The following is a 22,240-nucleotide window of genomic DNA, read 5'->3' as shown; positions in this document are numbered from 1 at the left end:
AGAAGCAGACGAAGAGCACGCAGCAAAAAGACACAGAGAACAGACAACTGGGGCTGGCGGGGGAAGCGGAGAGAAATAAATAAATAAATAAATAAATAAATAAATAAATAAATAAATCTTAAAAAAAAAAACTCCAACATTAACAACCCTCAACTCTGTCCTTTGCCATACCTTTTATATGTGAGTCCCCACCCACCAACGGGCCCAATCAAAGCCCTAATCATAACTCAGGCCCAGATACAGACCAGATTAGAAACATAATCCAGTATCTATTTTTGGGATTCAACCATAACAACCTGCTATAGTGGTCACGTATGTTTGAAAAACACTGGCCCAGACCTCTTTCCTGCCAGGAAATGTTAGTCTATCATGAGCTAAAGAACATGTGACTATGAAACCCAGGACATGCTGAAAGCATATTTGACTCTTAGTCACAGGGAATATCCAAACAGTCTAGTGTGCTTTGGACTCACTCTGAAAATGGTAGGAGAGGAGAGAGGGATAGTTGAACAACATAAGTAGACGAAAAGAATTGAGCAAGTGTACCTTTCTGAAAGAAAGACCACTCTTGCTTAACGAAAAACATTAAGCATTAGTCACGCAAATTCAGTAAAATGCTTACTTGACACCTGCATACCCCTCTGGAAACCTTCATATAATGTTCTGACATCATCATAGAAATACATCATGGGCTCATCATTGTCAAGTATCGCAGATCTTCGAGCACCATCACTTCCCTATTGCGAAAGACAGAGAAGGCAAGTTAGAAGCATTGGAAGTACAAAGCCTAACGTGCCCAGTGGAATCCCCACAATCCCTGCGACGGAGCGCAATGCGGAGGAAGAGTAGCTAGCTGCCCAGGGAACACCTGCTGAGTATGCTAATATAAATCAATCACCTACTTTCTCTAATGTTCTTATGGAGCTTTCTCCCCAGTTAAAAAAAATAAACTAATTTATTATTAATAAACTAATCACTCGTCACAATTATATTCTTCTATTCCTACAAGGTAAGATTCCTCCTGAGGCCAGCCCCCCTAGGTGGGCTGACTTAGTAAATAAAAGTTCAAATACCCCACTGGGGCAGGAATGGGGAAGGGAAGGGCAGTAAAAGCAGGACACCTGAGTATCAGTGGTTCCCAAAACTAGAACAGAGAAAGGAAGATTTAAGGTTGGGAGTTATTTTTGTGCTGCTCTCATCTTTCAAGGCAAAAGCAAATTAACATCCTTGAGGATTTCTTGGGTAAAAAGGCCAAGCTTTAAAAATTGCATTCTCATTCATCTATAAAATGGATATCTATAAGCAATTAACAGTTAAATACCCATCAGGTTATAACTATTTATTCCCTCAAAAGAGAGCAGGAAAAGGAGAGAAGATGATGGAGGAAACGGGAGGAAGGCAGAGAAAAAAGCAAGGAGTTTATAAAGAGACTGTGGAAGACTTGGCTGGATTTTTTAAAAAAGGTTTATTTATATATTTGTCCCCCCCCCCCCATGGCTTGTTCCTTTTCCTTTGCTGTCTCTTCTCTGTGTCCACTGACACAACGCTGTGCGTTTTTTCTGTATCTACGTGTCTCCCTTTTGTTGTGGCATCTTGCTGTGACAGCTCTCCGTGGCGCACGGGCCAGCTTTGCCTTCTACAAGGAGGCCCTGGGACACGAACCCAGGGCCTGACTTGGCTGGATTTTAATGCTACATCCATTTCTAGAGAGAACCACAGTCCTAAGTGGGGAAAACAGCATTTTTTTTTGCCCCTTCCAATACTCTCCTTGTGAAGTATGCCTCCAGCATGCTTCTCACTCCTGCCCAGACCAGCATTAACTGCTTCTTTTCACAAGCAGGCACAAAACCACTTTTCAACCCAGTGACCTCTAGGAGAGGATTTCTACTCCTACTCTCTGGTTCATTGGACTGACCCAGGTCAGCTAACAGGGAGGTGAGGATGGTCAACTACCACATCGGGGAACCAAGAGTGCCTACAACTCCAAGCAGGAGAATCCCATCCATCATCCATGTGGAATCTAAGTCCCCTCTCGATGTAGAGGTGGAGTGGACATCACCATCCCTGGGTCCTCAGGATGGAGGAATGAAATATGGATTCGAGTGGACTTACTGGTATTCTATTATACAACTACTGTGACTAGTAATGGAAGAAGTTGTAGCATTGAGGGGGAGAAAGTGTCCACAGTAGTTGGTGAGGGCAGGGAGAGGGAAGAAGAGATGTGATGTGGGGGCATTTTCGGGACTTGTAGTTGTTCTAAACGATATTGCAGGGATAGATACTGGGCATTATATATCCTACCATGACCCACTGTGTTGGTGAGCTTGCTGGCAAACAACATGCAGCCAGAATGGCCGCTAAGCATACACAACGGCTATCACAAAAGGCACCTCCCTTCTTCCTGGCCAGCTTCCCGCCAGAGAAGCCCGCGCGCGCCAACTTCAAAACTACCTCATCCCATCAAGTAGCTGCTTCATATTATCCCAATCCCCTTAGCCCATCTGTAATTGATGCATCACCTCAAGCCCCCACTCCTGCCTATATAAGCTGTACCACTTCCCCAATAAACCAGACCTGCGCCACGAGCCTGCGTCTCCAGGGTGGTTACTGTGTGTTTAACCTGGCTGTGTGGTACCGGAGCCCCGTCGTCACTCACAACCCGTTCGAGAAGTTTGCCTCACCAAGGCGAAAGCCGTCTAGCTAACGGCCCCAGGGGTAGCGCACAACTGGTGCCCTGAACAGGGACCCCCCACCTCGTCCGGACAGCAACCAGCGGGATCCGAAGCGATCCTCTTCGTATCGGTGAGTGAAGCTCAGAATGGGGAACTTAGCCTCTTCTGAGAACGCACTAGAAGCACGGGCGTTACATGCCCTATTAGCTAGCCGCCACCTTAAAATCACTAAAAAATACCTCCATCAGTATTCGGACCTTCTTGTCCGTTTTAACCGGTGGCTCTCCACTGCTGCAATATGGAATCCTGCCACTTGGGCTAAATTGCTCAGGTGAGTCAAATCCGCTAAGGTCCACGAAGGCAAAGCCTTCCCTCTTAGTCTCATACCCGCTCTTTTAGCTATTCACGGCTGCCTTACAGGCGCCCGCTGGACACTGGGTAAAACGCGGGAGCCTAACTCTCTCACTGCCACGCCTACTACACCTCCCTTTTCAGCTCCGCTTACTAACTCTCACTGCCGCGCCTCTACACCTCCTCTTTCAGCTCCACTTACTGCAATTGTCCTTAATCACCACCCATTCACTCCTCACTTCTTTCCAGTAAATTACCACAATGAGATTCTCCTCCCTTTTAGGCTCCTTAGTATCATAAAACCATTATTCACCTTTGTAAATCTGTTCAAGAATATAGTCTTAATAGCCCCTGTGCTCAGATGTTATTAAACAGCATTTCTCATGCTCACAATACACCTACTGATTGGAAAAGCCATTTCCCCAAGTGCTTTAAAACAGTCATTCCCCCAAGTGCTTTAAAAGGTGAGGAGCAATAAACCCTTCCAAAAGTTCAGGCTAGCCCCCCTACTTTGAACAATGTTTAACCATAACTAAACTAATAACAATGTTTCCAAGCACAAGCTTGCATGTTACAGGCAACATGGATTCCAGAAGAAATCTTAAGAAGTTATATTTAAAATGTGGTATAATGGACAGCTTAGAAGCAGCTATACCAAGAAAGTAAGAATTATGAGTTAATTGTAAACTGTATGTTTCTGTTACTGTGTTGTGATTGTTCTGTGTTTGTCTGTTCATTCAATGTCAGTGTATATTTTGATAACTCCAGATGGTAATATAAATTACTAAAAATTTATAAAAGAGCTCTATTCAAATGGCCAAAAATTAAATAAGCGCTTATGTTAATACTTAAGTTTAAATGTTAATAAGATCTCTACAATGATAAAAATCATAAGTCTTGATTAACAAAATTACTATAAGTCTTTTTATAAAAAGTTGTTCTTGCCTAGATTGAAATAAGTAACTTATTTTTCTTCACAGGATAATATGAAGGATGTAAAACTTAAATGAATATTTGGTTAAAAGTTTGTGAAAATGCTAACTGAAATTTAATAAGTTTTTGTAAAAAGGTGTGTATTGTCCTAAAGTAGGATGGCTAATTTTCATAAACTCTTGGAACTTAAATACATGTGGCAAGTTATAGAAAGTATTGTGGTAACTTTAAGTAAAGAAATGTGTTCTGTAAAGGTAAAATTTGTCTTAAAATAATATAATTATAGTCTATATGGTTATAAATAATTATAAGAAGTTTTATAAAGCATTGTTTAAATTCAAGTGTTTAAACAAACCTGAATTAATGATAATAATAATAATAATAAAAGGTAATTTTATAACAAAAAAGCTTGGCTGCAGCCAGCCTCCCTTCACAACTTGCTTCTAGAAAACTGTTTCTGATATTGCATGCTACTAAGTATTTAAAGAAAAGTTCATTATTTTAATAAGCTTGTTTAATGTTCATGGTATTATGTTATAAGAAGTTTCCTTGATAACTTTGTATGTAGGCTATATGGAATGTGTTTTTATTGTTAAGGAAACAGAAGATAATTTTGTCCTAAGATAAAATGATTGATTATTGGAGAGAATAGAGTGTGGGACAAAACCTGGGTGAATACTGGAAGTGCAGAAGGTTGGTGGAAAAGGAATTTTTATAGTTAAAGTTAAATAAAATTTAATGGGCCTATCTATAAAATTTTAAAGGCTTTAATATCAAGTACTATGCTAATGCAAAGTTAAAAATTTTGTTCTTTCTCAAGGCCTCTCAAATCAATCTGTTTTAGTACAAGTTTTTATCCTCAATAATCAGTATACAAAGAAAGTCTGCTTTATCAAAATAGCTTCTTGTGCTTCTTGCGCTATCTCTTTTAAAGGAACATAATGTTCAAAACTGCTTTCTCAAAACCTAATCCTGAACGGTAGCCTTTTATTCCAAACTAATTATAAGAGATTTGTTCTTTTACCTCGAAAGAAAAATTAAAGTAATAATTGAGTTCATTTAATATGCTATAAGTTAAATAAAAGGTGTTTTAAAGTATTATAAAATTAACAAGTTTTTTCTTTCCTTAAACTCTCTATTAATTAAAGTCGTATGAATAAAAGGTTACTATGAATGCTTAAAAGTGTATAAAGTTACCAATATTTCAGCATAATATTAAAGAGACGTTCAATGTGGTTATTTATGGTTTTAATTATTATAAAAGAGTATGGAGTATGTGTCACAGAAACAACCTCTTATCATAGATTAAAGTAACAACACTGTAGTATGCAGCAATCCCAAACACTGCTAGTTTGTTGCAAAAAGTTAAAGTCCAGCTGTATCGCTATCACTTTGTTTTAAAACTTGCTAAGACTTTCTTTAGTGTCTTCTTAGACAAATCAAGCCAGCTGCATTCCTCTATCTGTAAAAAATCCAACAATAAACTTTTGCAGTGCTTTTCAGGGCTATATGCATAGCCCAACCATCCTGTACAGTATTTACTGATAGTAATAGTAATGGAAAAGCAGCATACGTTACTTCTCAAAAAGACCAGGTTTGACAAACTCCTTATTTGTCTGCTCAATGCACAGAGCTTTCAGCCGTCATTAAAGTTTTACAAATGTTTTAAGAGCCCTTGAACATTTTCTCTGACTCTAAATATGTAAGTCTTACTGTCAAGCATATTAAAACAGCTCATATCTTTGCTACTGATGAGTTATCTCAACTTTTCACTGACTTGCAACATCTCATCAGGTTAAAACAGCATCCTATTTACGTTACTCACATAAGCTCTCATACCTCTTTGCCTAGTCCTATGACAGCAAATAATGCTCAAGCTGGTTTATTAGTAGGGTGTTTACAAAGTGCTCATGATTACCATGCTTTAACTCATATAATGCTAAAGGCCTGCGAAATAAACATCAAAAGTTAACAAAACTACAGGCACAAGAAATTATTTGCACTTGTCCTACTTGTGGACCACTAATAGCGGTGCCTTTTCAAGCTGAAACTAATCCCAGAGGCCTGACTCCTACTCAATTTTGGCAGATGGATGTTACTCACATACCATCCTTTGGTAAACTACAATATGTTCATGTTTATATTAACACTTATTCTCATTTTATGTGGGCTACTGCTCAAAGTAGGGAATGGTTTCATCATGTTCGTTCACATCTATAGTCTGCTTTTGCTGTAATGGGATGCCCTCTAAAAATTAATAATACACCGCCTTACATTAGTAAATCCTTTGAATCTTTCCTTTTAAAATATGGTATTCAATATGTTGCTAATATTCCTTATAATCCTACAGGTCAAGCCATAGTTGAATGCAGCCATCATACCCTAAAAATTATGCTTTTAAAATAAAAAGGGGGAGATAATGGTATTATGACACCAAAAGATTAATTAGCAAAAGCTTTATTTACTTTACATTTTCTTAATGTTTATAATTCATTAACACCTGCGGAATGTCACTCTGGAAAATGTCAAACATCTACAGTAGACACAGGAAATGAAGATCAGCCAATATTCTAGAAAGATATTTTAAGCAATGTGTGGAAAAAAGGCAGGATTATAGTAAGGGGGTGAGGCTATGCTCTTATCATTTCAGAAAATGGAGAACAAATTTAGTTATCTGCGAAAAGGATTAAACTCCAGAATGAAGAGATGGAGTCTCCTACAACTTCTGATGATGGTGATCGTAAGTAATAAGGAAGCTGCCAGTAATTACACTTATTAGGCCTATATACCTAACCCCCCATTACTTAGAGTGTTAACCTGGAAAAGTCCATTCTTTCATATATATCTGAATAAAACCCATATATTCCCTATACCAATTGATAATAGATTGCCAATTAAACCCTATAAAGAAAGACAAAGAATCGATAATCTCATATTACCATTTGATTATCGACCCTTATGCATTAGTAACCATCCTTCCTGTATGTAGGTTAAAAATCAGGCCATAATTATCTTCAAAAGTAATAATACTCAGCTTATTGTGACTTTGTTTCCCTCTTACAATTTAATCATAACCAAGAATCCTACTTATGATTGTGGAAAATTAACTATAACCCAAAAATGCTCTATTCTATAAAAATGAGGCCTTGCATCCTAGTAGCCAGTACCCCGCAACTAACATACTATGGAGAAGGCAAACTGAAAATTTTACTATCCCCATCTGTGTCAAAGAGAGCCGCCTTCCTCCCTATATTGGTAAAAAATTAGCCTCACAGGTTCACTGACAGCGCCTATGCCGCCAATGCCGTTCGAATACTGCCCTATGCAACCCTAAAGGCTAAGCCCAGTTTGTTCATTGATAGCACCCTTTTAGCGCTACAACTCCTCCTCGAAAATCGTACAGTTCCTTGGTATATCCAGCATATCCGTTCACACACTGGATTACCTGGAGCACTAGTAGAAGGAAACAACCTTGCTGACTCCTCTCTCACTGTTTCCATACTCTCTACCTCCTCAGATCAAGCCAGGCTCCTACATGCAAAATTCCACATGTCAGCTCACTCCCTCCATCACCTTTTTCCCAGCATCACTCAAGCCCAGTGTAAGCACCTCACACGTGAGTGCAAACACTGCGCACCTTTCCTTCCTATAGGCCCCTTACAGCCCCAAGGAGTTAATCCACGGGGCCTCCGTCCAAACGCACTGTGGCAAATGGACATCACACATGTCCCCTCGTTTGGCTGCTATAAATTTGTCCATGTGATAGTAGACACATTCTCCAAATTTCTCTTCACCACTGCTTTATCTGGAGAAAAAGCAAAAAAAAAAAAAAAAAAAAAAGTTATAACAGCCTGCCTTCAAGCCTTTAATCAAATGGGTATCCCTTGGACTATAAAAACAGATAATGGACCCTGCTTTCAGTCCAAAACTTTTAAACAATTTTGCCATGACTGGAACATTCAACACAAAACAGGAATCCCTTATAACCCACAAGGACAGGCCCTAGTTGAGCGATCTAATGTGCTCCTCAAAAATACAATCAAGAAACTTTCAGGGGAGTTCCCCACAGCAACCCCCTGAGATTTGCTCAACAGAACCCTAGTCACTATCAACTTCCTTACCTTTGACAAAAATCATACTACTCCAGCAACCTGGCATTGGGGAGGCCTAAGACTAGCCCCCACGCCGGTCCCCCTTGTTATGTGGAAAGACCCCCTCACTAACATATGGAAAGGTCTCCACCCTCTACTAACACAAGGACAAGGATTTGCTTGTATCTTTCCAGAAAAAAAGCAATTAAACAAGCAACTGCTAGTATATAATCCCCCTTCTTGGGTCACAATTCTCAATAATACCGTCTCTCTCCTTAATCGATCTGGAATTGCCAATATTTCTCATTGCTTCCTGTGCGCCTCCCTCCAGCATCCCCTACTAGCGGCTGTCCCTGTTTCTACCTCCAACTATTCCGACTATTCCTCAGCAACATCCGGCAACCTCTCTTCCCCCCTTACACATATCCCCCCCTTGGAGCAGCCCTGCTTCCACACCAGCCATACCTCCTTCTCTCCCACCTGCACAACAAACATTTCCTTTACAGGTACCATCCAGCTCTCAAGAGGCCTCTTTGTTTTTGGTGCAATCAAACAATCACACCCTTGATTAATTCCACCACTCCCGGTCCCTGTATTCCTGTAGTCATTGTCCCGCAGTTTATACTACATACAGAGTCCGAAGCTTCCCAGCTGCTCTCTTTATTCCGTAGCAAGCGAGCCGCCTTCCTTCCCCTTCTGGTAGGAGCCAGCCTTACCTCCTCCCTTGTAGCTGTTGGACTTGCCGGTGGCGCCTTAGCACACACTGTTATCATTACCGGTAATTTTAAAGAATCAGTACAAATAGCCCTTGATTCCACAACTGCCTCCCTTCAAGCTCTTCAAGAGCAACTCACCTCCCTAGCCAGCGTAACCCTCCAAAACCGCAGGGCCCTAGACTTACTTACAGCTGAAAAAGGAGGAACGTGCTTAAACCTTCAAGAAGAATGCTGTTTCTATATTAATAGCTCTGGTATAGTAGAACAAAATATCCAAATATTAAAAGACCTGCGTAAAAATTTAACTAAAACTCAATCATTCAGTCCCCCATTCATGAATTGGCTCTCCTCCCCCCTTGTACAGTGGCTTACACCACTTATTGGTCCAGATGATAATCATCTGTGTTGTGTTTGTAGCTCCTTGTCTCATTAAGTGGCTACAGAGAAGAATAGAAAACATTTCAGCCTTCACCATTTATTCACTTCAGCTTCGTCAGTACCAACCGCTCATGCAAGAAGAAACACAAGAACCTGAAGCCACTGCCGTGTAGCCGTGTAGCTGCGCACAGCCACCTTCCCTCCAGCCACAAAGCTCAGTTGGCAGCAAGAGACGGGTAAGACCTCCAGAGGGAGGCTACCTAAGACAGGCGCAACTGCGAGGCATAAATGACTTGTAACTGGTAGCCAAAGACGGGTAAGATTCTCAAGGGAGAACAACCTAAGACAGGCACAGTTATTGCAGTCTTGAAATAAAACAAAAACGGAGGTATTGTTGGTGAGCTTGCTGGCAAACAACATGCAGCCAGAATAGCCGCTAAGCATACAGAATGGCTATCACAAAAGGCACCTTCCTTCTTCCTGGCCAACTTCAAAACTACCTCATCCCATCAAGTAGCTGCTTCATATTATCCCACTCCCCTTAGCCCATCTGTAATTGACACGTCACCTCAGGCCCCCACCCCTGCCTATATAAGCTGTGCCCCTTCCCCAATAAATCAGACCTGAGCCACGAGCCTGCGTCTCCGGGGTGGTTACTGTGTGTTTAACCTGGCTGTGTGGTACCGGGGCCCGTCGTCACTCACAACCCGTTCGAGAAGTTCGCCTCACCGAGGCGAAAGCCGTCTAGCTAACGGCCGCAGGGGTAGCCCACACCACTGAATGTACTGGGGGACAGTGTAAACCACAATGTAAACTATACTCCATGCGGTGCAGCAGTGCTCCAAAATGTATTCACCAAATGCAATGAAGGTGCCACAATGATGAAAGGTTGTTGATGTGGGAGGAGTGGGGGGGGGGGGATATGTGGGAAGCTCTTATGTTTTTTAATGTAACATTTTTTTTGTGATCTATGTATCTTCAAAAAAATACAATAAAAAATGATGTGGGTGGGGGGTGGGGAGTGGCGTATATGGGAACCTCTTATGTTTTGTAATGCAACATTTTGTGACCTATAACTTTTAAAAAGATAATTAAAAAATAAAAATAAAAAATATATATAAAAAAGAGAGGATTTCTAGCCATCAATTCCTATATCTAGCAGCCCTGGATCTTTGATTTATAAAAGCAGGGCATTAAGGGCCAGCCTATGGGCACCCTGGGTTCACCCACTTGCCCATAATTTCTAAATTACAATGGCACTTGGATAGGATATTTTAAAAATACCTAGACTCCTCCAATTGCTGAACAACAAATGTTACAGGGTAGCAAGGAACCCTGAGGTTTTGATCCACGCTCATTATTTGACTAGCTACCTCCCCAAACCTTGTCCTTCAGATGCTGCAAAGTGAGCAAAGAAAGCAAAGAACTATCTCCGTGGCAATCATTGCAGGGTTTTGCAATCTGAGTGCAGGAAAGAGAGAAAGTAGCTTTCCAGTTGAGAAATGCAGCCTCAGGGGCAGGATTTCTCCTCTCAGTCACACATGTAAAATGTGGTGGAATGGGAGATGCCCCCTTCCACTCAGGTGCACCCTAAAATGTCTGCCTCAGTGGGACATCTGGGCATGTGAGACTTGCTTTGCCGTCCACAAGCAGGTTGCAAATCTGCCCACACATCATAAATCATTTTTTAGGAGCCAGGGTCCAGATCACCAGAGGCAGGCTAGGTTTTCTGGATCTTCAACACTTTCCTCTAAGTCTCAGAATCTTTTTTCTTTTTATTTCTGCTTTATTCTCCAGTTCCTAACTTCCCGAGTGCCCCACAAACTGAATCAGAGGCTCTGTCTAAGGGAGAAGGGAGGCTGCCACAGTACTTAGTAAAACGTAGTTCTGAGCTGTCCCCTACACATCCAGCTCACGGTCAGGAAAACTCAGCCAGCCATGGGAGAGAAGATATCACCCTCCCACCCGAGGGAAAGGGGAGAAGGCTCAGAGTTACAAGGTACCCAAGTGCCCACAAACGCATGCTGGCACAGCAAGACAAGGCTGCCTGCAGAATGTGTGTTTTTTTCTTTGAGAAGTTGTGGGTTTACAGAAAAAACATGCACAAAACACAGGATTCCCATATACCACCCTATTACTTGAGTTGGTGTGGGGCGTTTGTTACAACTAACGATGGTGCATTTTTATCGCGGTGCTGTTGCCGGAGCCCGTGGCTGGACTTAGGGTCCCTGTGTGGTGCAGTTCTGCGCCTTTTCTCTGCCTACAGAATCTGCAGGCCAGCCGTTTAGGACACACAGGGCAGTCTGCTTCCCTTCTGACGAGCCTGAAGGGAACCACATTTCTATTTCTTATCCTTAATGTTGGCCTTTCGGACACTGTGTGAAGCACGGATTTTGTCCAGAGGCACAGAAAGCCTACATTTGTTATTTTTTACTTGGCACAGTTGGCCTTGTTTGGAGGAGGCTGTTTTTAACACCTATTATAGCATATGTCCTTGTCATTTATGTGCACAAATGTTCCCTGCATAATGAAACCGGGGAGAAGTTCCATAATCTGTACAAAATCAAATTGTTTTCCTTATCAACTTTTACTGGTTTCAGACCCGGGAGTAAATTGTTTTATTTTTAAAAACAACCAACCTCAAATGTGTTTTTCTTTTCTTTTTTCCTTTGGAATCCTAAAGGCAGCTACTTAATGCTGACATGGACCAGGTCTTAGCACAAAGATTAGAAACTCTACCGTCAGTTTTCGGTCGTGCTCCCCTAACCTTCCAGCACCCCACTCAACAGCTGCTCCTCCTTTCTCACAGGTCCACGTTTACACCTAATTCAAATCACTAGCCATTTTCAAGAAGTGTTCTAAGTTAGCAGACAGGTCTACCAACACACATGTATTTGGTAAGAAAATGTGATTTAGCAAGAAAATGTAATTTCTAAATCTAAAACCTTCACTTTTAGAAAAGGTACTATAAATTACTTTAAGGTATGAAAATGCTGATATTTACAAACTGCCAGAAGAATATTTTTAAAGAAAACCACTTTCTCCATCCCACCCACCCTGCCCCAACTACTAGGAATGTTTGCTGAAAATGCTCTCAACTGTTATAACATTTTTCATGAAAACATGTTCAAACATTTTCCAGGTACCAGATCACAGCAACATTTCTGGGGGAAAAAAATCAGATGACCAAATATTTGCACACATATTTATTTTACCACTTACACAATTATTTTGCCAGGACCAGGGAAGAACATGCCTTGGGGAATGGTGAATGGGAAGCTGTAATTTACAAATGGTAAGTAAATGAATGTAAATGCCTAAAAAAAAAAAAAGTCAAGATATGAGGATCACTGACAGCTATGAGGCCAGAGTATCAAACTAGCAGATTCTTCCAAAGTCTCACACGCATGTCTGAAGTGTTCCAAGCTCCCCAGAGAGGAGAGTTGTTTATCTACAGATAACTGTAGAAAACAACCAGATGCTACAACTGTTCCCAACAGCTTAGCTTTCTCTTAGTTCTCATCTACCACCTTCCCCTTGGCTCAGATTTGTGTGTCTAATGCCTCCATCTTACGGTGAAGAGGGCTTTGCCACGCCTTCCCCAGACCACTCAGCTGGTGCCAGAGTGAATGACGGCACCGTGGGACCCGTCCTGGACAACCTCTTCTCCTGCCCCTCCCAGAGGCTTCCACTCAGGACCAACCTAAAATGTCTGCCTTACAAGCTGAATTGATGCTGCTCGACTCCCAAAAGTTCCTCCACTCAGGGTCAGCCCCAGCCAACCAAATCCAGAAGGCCACTGCCACGCTTCGTGTCCCTACTCTCATTACCACGGAGGTCTGCACTGACATTTTATCCAAAAAGCATGATGTGAGTTTTAATAAGAACATACAAATCCACGACCCCACTCTCTTTTCTTGCAGAAACTGCTATGCCAGTTTACAAGTGGGCCTCTTTTTTTAATTTTTCAAATACAATTTTACTGAGGTATATCATTTATACATGCATATATATAAACAATAAGTACGCAGTAAAAGTTGGGAACGTAACATTTTACAGGGTTCCTATCACCCATCACCACCATCTCGCCTTGTTGTGAAGCATTTGCTACAAACTATGAAAGAGCACTGTCAAAACAGTACTAGCAACGAGAGCCCTAGCTTACACTGGGTGCATTTTCCCCTCACCCACCCAATTATTAACACCCTGGATTGGTATTATGTATTTGCTAGAGTTCGTGAGAGAACATTCTCATCTTCATTCCATCTCCACCCCACGAGTCACTGTGTTTTACAGTCCTATGCCCTGTACAGTCCACTCAAAGTGTACACTCAGGGGCTCTAATTTTCACCAGAGTTGTGCTGTCATCACCTCAGCCAATACTAGAATATTTTCATTACCACGAGTGGGCCTTTGTACAGGCATACATGTAGGAACTGTAACTGTGGAAATGAGTAACATGAGAAATCCTACTTAGGAAGAGGCTCCACAGACACCCTCCAGATGTGGACTTAGAATTCTGGTCCTTGCTTCAGTACGTATGTGAGCTGGGATGTCCAAGAAGTGTATGTGCAAGCCACAGCACTGCAAAGGCCTCCAGGGGAGTGTGACTTCTGAGCTTTAAAGTCACACTGTCTATTGAGCATTGCCTCCATAGGCCAGATATGCCAAATTTAGTCTGCTTCTTTCAAATTCTTACCTGAGAATGAACCCCAGTTCCAGTTTTATGGCCTGAAAACAAGATGCTTGCATTACTCTTAGTTTAAGGATTGCTATAATCTGCAAGGGAAAGGGGTCCCGAAGCAGTATGTCCCGCGTCTATAGGCCCCGTGCGGACAGTGGCCTTCCTGCCCTAGCACAGTGTACATCACACGGCAGATGCTCCACAAATGAACACACACCAACACCACTTTTGTGACGTGAAGAGAATTAAATGCAAAGCATCACACCCTCCACATGAGACTTTCTTGATCACCGGATTAAAATGCTAAAGTCACTTGCCCTATATATCCCAACATGTTGATCCAAACATGTTACAAGTTTCAACCTTTCCTGCAAAAGGATCATCCAGCCAGCATTTGCCCCAAAAGGTCATATAATTCTGATGAGGATCTATATCAGAACTCTCAATTCTGTTCCATTGGTCAGGGTGTCTATCCTGTAGCTGCTGGGGGTAGGGAGTGGGAGGAAGAAATGTGATGTGGGGCATATCCAGGACTTGGAGTTGTCCTGGGTGGTGCTGCACGGACAGTTACTGGACATTGTATGGGCTGCCATGGCCCACTGGGTGGACTGGGGGAGAGTGTGGGCTATGGTGTGGACCATTGACCATGTGGTGCAGTAGTGCTCAGAGATGTATTCACCAAGTGCAATGAATGTCTCATGATGATGGAGGAGGTTGTGGTTATGGGGGGAGGAGTGGAGTGAGGGGGGTGGGGGGTATATGGGGACATCATATTTTTTGAATGTAACATTTAAAAACATAAAGACAAAAAATAATAATAATTCTGATGAGGAAGCAAGGAACTTGGAGATAAGATGAGTTAGAACTGGTTTCACATGAAAGGATATACCACCTAGAACCAAGGCCTAGTAGCAATTTAAACTGTGAATTTGCTATTGACTAACAGGTTTAGTAAACTTTTTTTTCATTTAAAAACAACTTTATTGAAGTATGTCATTCATACAGGAACACATAAACAGTAAGTGTTTAGTAAATGTTGTGGTCTTATAAAACAAACATGCATAACACAATACATTACCCAACCACCAATACCTTGCATTGCTGTGAAACATTTGCAACAAATTATGAAAGAGAGTACTACTAACTATAGCCCATATCTTTCATTTGGTGTATTTTTCCCCCAAACCACCCTATTTTCCCATAAACCATCCAATCAATGGCACTTGGTATAATTACAGAGTTGCACATTCATCACCTGGAAGTAAATTTTAATCCAAGTTCTGATATTCTTACAATGAAGCCTTAGAAAGGTGAAGGACTTGAAGGTCTAAAAAAAAGTTTACTGTCTATAATTTACTTTCACTAATATTAAAAAAACAACTTGAGTTTTCATTTAGGTACCTTATAACCTAGTAGTAATTGTCAAAAATCTTCCCTTCCTGCATAGAGATGTAAGCCCTGCAATGCCCACGCTGCACCACTCACCAATTGCAGGGGTTCACAGGTTCTTTCCACCACCTCCTGCAACCATGACAATGGTTCTCGCCCAGACTTCGTGATGGTCTGAACCCTGCTTGGTGGGCCCATAACCTCACAGCACCAGGTTCTACTCCACTCCAATCTATCCCTGACCTAGTGCAGGGGAGGGCATGAGGGAGGGCCAGAAGCTCGCCAGAATTCAGCTTCTGCCGCTGCTTCTGGACCGGCCCAGCTTTTGACAGCTCTCTATCCCCTTATGCACTTTGCCGTCCCCACCTGCGGGGAGCTTCCAATCCTCTATCCCACCTGAGTGCAGAATCTTGGGCTGTTTATCGTACTGGTCCCTTTTTTCCTTCTACTTCCACCCACCACTGGGATCTACCTTTGGATTCAGGTGCTCACATATCCATTTTCAGAAGGACCAGCTCCTGAATTCAAAGCTCTATGCAGTGACTTTTCAAATTTGGACAGATCCAAATTCTCCTTATCATCCTTAGGCACCCTGTCTCACCCCGCAGAATCCTAGTTATAATAGGATTTTCAACTACTGTAATGAAGGGAGCAGAACAAAGTTCTAGGTCGTCCACTAACTGGCATCATTTCTCCTCCTTGTACCCAGTTTTCTCCTGTGTGGGACAGGAAGGTTAAAAGAGAAGACCTGTAAAGACGAGGAAAATTAATGCTTCTGAACCCTTAGGTCTGGGCTGAGCAGACCCTCTGCACGTATCTTCTTTGGTCCTCTCAACAACCCCAGAGAGGAAAGGTGCCTTCACGTCTGTTCTCCAGACGGGGATCAGAAGGTCTGTAAAGCCAAGGGAATTTGCTCGAGGCTGTTGGGCATAGCCAGGGAGCCAGGTCCCGCCCCTGCCCCCTCTCTCTGCCCCCCTGGCCCTTTGGGCTCTAAGCCGCTCTCCCACCTCCCATAACTGCAACCCCCGAGGGAGGGGCCCTGACCAGTCCCAAATAGTTGCAGGTCAGTCCAGTGAAGAGCATCTCCCCCAGTGGCACATGGAGAGCTCAGTCTCAAAGAACAGGCTGAGAGCAGCTAGAACTGGAGAGCTTTCATATTACTTGGGAAAATTGATTTTTTTAAAAATTGCTTCCATCCATTGTTCAAAGCTGCAGAGCAGCAGCAGCAAAACCTCTAGGATGCAAGTTCCTCCCCGACGCACAGGGAAGGGCTGGCTCTCAGGTGTCCGCGGCAGCTTGATGAGCTGCAAATGCAGACACAGGGACAAGGGTACCTAAACAGGGTCCTGAGAAACCAGGCTGGAGAACAGAGGAGCAACACTTGCCATTCTGGATTCTGTTCCTCACTCTAGCTTCTCCGTCCCATTCAACTAGCTCTGTCTTCACTGACGGCCTTTCCTGCAAGATGACAGGCCTATAGGATAAGCACCAACCATCTGCTTTACTAGCCAACTTTTAAAAGGAATTTGGAAGCTGTAACGTATACATATGAAAAATAAAGCGCAGCTGGGAAACAGCCGTTGTAGTAGTGAGGAGATGCAGCCAAACCAAAACGCGTGAGCTCCTCTCATTTTAAGACCTGTACAAAGTGGACGGGAAAGAGCAGCGCAGTCCAATGGTGCGTGTGTGTGAGACAGGATGGTGGTCGTGAGCACGGGGACTGCCAAACGGCGTTTCCTTGTTTCAAAGCAGGAACAAAGGGAAATTTTATTCTGGCAATCAGCCCTAGGACAGTGCCAGATATACAGGCTCCTGATCAATACTTAATGAAATGAATTAAGGTCATCTTCCCGTCCTAGAAGCCTACACGACAACGCTGGTCAGAAGAAAGTGAGCATCTCTAACGACCAAGCACTCTGGAGCTAATCTCATGTATTCGCAATTTTAAGTTCCTTTTTTCAAAAAGGGAAAGGAAGTTTGGCATCTATACCTAAGACCAACAGATTCTGAAAATGATAGCAACAGCTACTTCTAGAAATAAAGAGGAAAATCAGGAAGGCTACCTACCGGGAACTGGAATTACGAGTGATTTTAATTTTCTTTTTGCTTATCTATAGTTTTACATTGTTCTACAGAGAATATGTAGACTGTCTTATTACTAAGACTTAATGACTTTATGCTAAACTTTAAAATCACATAGTAAACTGCCCCACAATTACTCATATAATAGGAATAAGGCATTTTTTAAAAGTTACTGCCAAATTAAAGTTGCCTTCACTCTACATTTGCCAACAATTCTTTTCAGAGCTCCGGCAATGCTCCGGCAGATACACACCAAGTGCTCTGCCAGGAGAGAAAGTGTGCTCAAGCCTCTTACAGAACTATTAGAATAAGTTAAGCTCTACTCATCGTTGACATGTGATTTACTAAGGTGATACTTTGTCACCTTTACCTTCTAAAAAGAAAAAAAGTCTAAGGCCAACTTCCCACAACAGTAACTCAGGGGTTATATTTTTACATTTGGTATGCATTAGACTGACATATCTTTTATATATGCTGAGAGTTTCAAAGAATCCAAGACAAAGAACAAGACAAGGAACTGAAATACCACGAATAACAGAAAGCTATTAACAGGACAATATTTATTTCAAAAGGCAGCCACACGCTCCTCTTTGTGGGAACTGGTCTAGGAAAAAGTGGGGAGACCTTGCATCTCCACATCTATACAGCAGTACAGGGGACGAGTCTCCACTTCATGACACTTTGATTCTTCTGTGCGTATGTGGAAAATGAGAAATACCGAAAATTAATTCTGACACAGGTAGGAGGAAGCCAGTAACCCAACCCCTCACGTTTTCCAGAGGGGCTGGATTTGTCATTCAGATTAACCAAATCACAAATGCCACAAATAAATGTTAAATTATAAGAATATAATGAATAAACATTCAGATCTTAATAAAATCTGTAGCATTTTTAAACTTACCATTACACTAAATAACCTATGCAGAGTTTTGGGGTACAATGCCAAGAAGGTACCAATAGTACGAAGTAGATACAAAGCATTTTAAGAACTTTCAAAGTGCTCTACACGGACACAGGGCACACACGAAAAGGCAACGAGCTATAAGGAAACCTGGTGCAACCCTTGAGCATTTGTGCTCTGAATTCTCAGTCTCTTCTGAGCCATCATGTCAATCTGGATTCAGGGGGAGAAAAGAGGATGAGAAGGGAAGGGAGACGGAGCAGGGCACTAAGAAAGAATCTTCCTGAAAGGGTTTTAAGGTTTCCCAACGCCATCCCACCCACAAAGCCCTAATTAGGGCACCTAGTTCTGGATTAACTTTCTAAACTATGAGAAGACAACCTTTAGTTTGCCCAAGTGTTACACAACCCAGACACTCAACAATTCACCTTTGCCCGTTTCTTCATCTCCTACCCTAATTTCTGCAACCATGTTTTTCTGTCAAGTTCCCAGTTCGGCCTCATCCCATGGGTAACCCCAGAGTCCCTCTCAACAGCTGGGGACCTGTTCGAAAGTATCAGATATGCCACAAGGCAAATCTTTCCTTCTCTAACACTTGTTTAACAACTCTCCTGCCCCTATGAGGGCAGGACTCTGTGTCTCGTCTCCCGTCCTGGAATCCTCTGGTCTACTACAATGTGATTTCTGGAATGAGTGGCAGGGAGACTGTGGACAGACACCCAACCAACATGACCTCACCGCCCTGCGCCCAGGATTTTGGCCTCTACCTCCATTTATGGTCATCAACAATTTGGGTTTGTTGCCTGCCTTTCTGATTACAGAGCGCTCTCGTGAACACGTATTTAACCACAGCTGTGATCGCCATCGGTGCTGCATCTGGTGGGATTTGATTCGTCGGGGCGATGCAGAGAACACCCCCAGGCAGGCCAGCCCCTGCACTTACGGGCACTTCCACAGACTGCATGGAGAGGTCGCATGGCGGCTTCAGGGCTTTGGGCCTCGTGGCGTACCAGAAAGTGGTGAGGGCTGCAAAAGCGCCAACGCCCACGAGCGTGTTGCTCGGAAGAGTGCGGAGGTACTGTCGGAAGTCACCCAGCTCCGGCATTCGGAAGTACCGCAGCAACTCGTGGGCTTCCATCGTCCGGGCCAGGGGCTCTCTAAGCGGGATTCTGTTGGAAGAGAAAAACGTCACATTCTTCCTAGGCAGGGCATGTTCTCAGGACGTCCCAAAGTCAGCCACCTCACGCACGGCTGGCCGGCCAAGCAAGGCAGGAAAGCCACGGTCCAGCGGTCCCCGTCACTCTGCCTGTCAAGTTCCCTTCATTCTAAAAACATCTTAGGAGTCCGTTTACGCTCTACTTCTCTATTATCTTGGGTGAAGCGGTCATTAACTACATTAGAAATCATTCATAAAGAATTCTTGCCATACTGTTGATGTAAGTGGACTAAGCTACCCAGGTCTTCCCTGATGTGTCCGTCCCCTCCACATGAACAAATACCCTCATCGTGGCCACCAGCGGTAACAGGGAAGAAGCACAAGCCCAAACCACCTCAGGGCCTTAAGTTTTCACTTCTCCCCACGGATCACAGCACACGTTCTCCCGCTGGTAGACCAGGCCAGTCTAAGCTCAATGTGTCTTCCCCAGCCTTTCCCTCCCACTAAGGCAGGAATATCAATGCCAGGAAACCTAAAGGTGACTACTCTGATAAAAATGATTTTTGTTTATGTTCCCCTAGCTGTTACAGCTGAAAACATTTTACTTGGTTTACATAAATTTTTAATCAACTACCAGATCTCTAGAAAGAGATTATAGCATACTATTTGAGAAAGAGTACAGAATAATATTTAAGATCCCAGATTCTCGAGCCAAATCCTGCCTCTCCAGCTCATCAGCTGTAGGATTTTGGGTAAATTACATCACCTCTCAGTGCCTCAGTTTCCTCATTTATAAATGGAGATGAAAACAGCACCTATCTCATAGGGCTTTTATGAGAACCAAACGATGCACTTACAGAGCTTGGAATGGTGCCAAGTGCCAGAAAATACTCAATAAATGTTAGGTATAATTATTATTTCCTCTATCAATACTCTGTAATTAGTCCTGCATGCAGAACAATAAGGCACAAAGGTAATATAAAGTGATGTGTGCCTGCAAGGAGTTTATGATAAAATTAAGATGGCAAAACACAGAAGAAAATTAGATGAACAAACCAATATATATTAAAGCCCCAAACTGAATGTGTTACAATTCATAGATTACAGGGCAGAGTAAAAACTAGTAAGTAATAATAATTCTAATTAGAAAAGTATTGATGAGTAACTTTGTACCCTAAAGTTTGTTTGGTGGTAAAGGGAAGGAAATAAGAGTAAATAATCTGAAAGACTTTTCTCAACAATTTCCTGGCAATGTAATAACGACTGTTAAAATTTTAAGTTCCTGCTGGTATTTGTGAGCTACTTACTATAGTTCTTTTTAATAGTTAGGTCACAAAGCTGAAAATATTTTTCTTTTTTCAGATATAGATATCTTCTCTTCAAATTGAAATCCAGTAGCAGAGTACCAAGTTAAAAATTCCTAGTGGCCATCAAATATTAACAGGTAGCCACATAACACATCTGCTCAGCTCACCCAACCGTGTGCTACAGCAGCTCTGTATAAGCGTACACACGCGCGCGCACATACACTCGGAATTTCGAGGTTTTGAGTTGACAACAAATAAGGAACAGATAAGCACATTTCTTCAGGTTTAAATCTGAAAAGAAAGCACCAGCTCTTACAAAACCACTCACCATCTGTGCTGTCCACCAGTGACTGCTAGGTGACACTCCACAGTGGAAAGAGAAAAAGGCAGGGAGCGTGGGAGCGGGGGGGTGTGGTCAGGAGAGCTCAGCTGGCGCTTACCAGCCCTGCCAAGGTCTCTCAGGGCATCAGTCACATGTACAGCCCTGCGCCGCTGCCCAGTGGGCTAAAGGGAACTAGCAGATACAACCCATCCTTGACTTCCCAGGAGAACAGTGGGATGGAAGACGGGTGGGCCAATGAGGAGCTGGAAGCAGAGTCACCCCACTGCTCCACCCATGGGCAGGGACAGGCATCAGTTAGTGTCACTGCCAGTGCCAGTCCTGGAAACTGACACTGTTTTCTTTCTGCTCAGTTTCCCAATAGGAAGAGACAACGGCATATTTTTAAAAACCATTATAATGAACTGATCAGATGTTGGATGGTATGTCTAACCAACACAAAACAGATCAAGAAAGAAACAGACTGCCAAGAGCACACTCACAGCAGATTTACTCTGCATGAATTCATAGGAATTGAGCTACTCCAGTCATTCAGCATATTTAAGCACCTAGAGTATACTGCTAGGCAGGGGCAAAGAGCTAATGACATGGTCTGGGCTCCCACTGGGTTAATTGCTTAGGAGAAAGGAGACAAAATTAAATAAGCAATATCTGCAAAGGATGGAAAGTGTCACCATCTTTACGATCCAGTGATCTCTGAGAAAGTGATGCATATGCCAAGACTTCAGGGACGAGCAGGCAGTTCAAGCCTGGGTCCCTATAGGAACTGAGCTGTCAGATTTCAGAAACAGTATTGCCAGTCCACAACTGCAAGGCAACCCCACAAACACAAGGTGCAAACTTACCTTCTCCTCAAATCGTGTCTCTTAGAGTTGTCTTTATTACCCTCCGGCACTCCAAGGCGGATAACCTTCCCCCCACACTAACAGGTACACACCTATGCTCTTCTCTCTTCTCTCCCCAAAGTTACGGAAGTAATCTCCATAAAACCTAGATCAGGCAAATATACAGTGACTGTTCAATGTAATCCTGCTCCTGTGTGAGCATTTGAAATAACTGTTTTCTGCATTACTTGTTACACAAATACAGTCAGAAGCAGGTTACTAATTTTTCTATTTTAAGCACCGGCAGTAGCCAAGCTAGCGACATCATTATACCAAGAAAGTTTAATAAATCTAGGAAAGAAAACCTTATTAAAAATTCTAGACTTAGTGGCACACATGCGTAGCACACATGCAGG

At 42.7% G+C, this 22,240-nt stretch overlaps 1 protein-coding gene and 1 long non-coding RNA gene across 14 annotated transcripts in view; both read right to left on the bottom strand.

Annotated features, from left to right (window-relative positions):
- LOC101418519 (long-chain-fatty-acid--CoA ligase 1-like) overlaps positions 1-22,240 on the bottom strand; it is a 73,583-nt gene that overhangs the window by 37,138 nt on the left and 14,205 nt on the right. For 6 of the 13 annotated variants that reach the window (XM_058301579.2, XM_058301630.2, XM_058301688.1 and 3 more), the window contains 2 exons: positions 19,141-19,366; positions 623-737 (listed from right to left, as the gene is read on the bottom strand). In XM_058301579.2, the coding sequence (XP_058157562.1) occupies positions 623-737; positions 19,141-19,335 (310 nt within the window). In that variant the 5' untranslated portion in view covers positions 19,336-19,366. Of the gene's footprint in view, positions 1-622; positions 738-19,140; positions 19,367-19,747; positions 19,773-20,988; positions 21,173-21,845; positions 22,035-22,240 lie in introns of those variants that run through there. The other 7 variants (XM_071213849.1, XM_071213850.1, XM_071213842.1 and 4 more) reach the window with 6 other exon arrangements.
- Positions 17,842-19,134, bottom strand: LOC139438649 (uncharacterized). The gene is made up of 2 exons (XR_011648321.1): positions 18,198-19,134; positions 17,842-17,986 (listed from the first exon to the last, which is right to left on the bottom strand). It is a non-coding gene; the product is annotated as an uncharacterized lncRNA (long non-coding RNA).

This window comes from Dasypus novemcinctus, chromosome 1 (assembly GCF_030445035.2).
Source record: "Dasypus novemcinctus isolate mDasNov1 chromosome 1, mDasNov1.1.hap2, whole genome shotgun sequence".
Lineage (NCBI taxonomy): Eukaryota > Metazoa > Chordata > Mammalia > Cingulata > Dasypodidae > Dasypus > Dasypus novemcinctus.
This window is presented reverse-complemented; position numbering and strand designations above follow the sequence as displayed.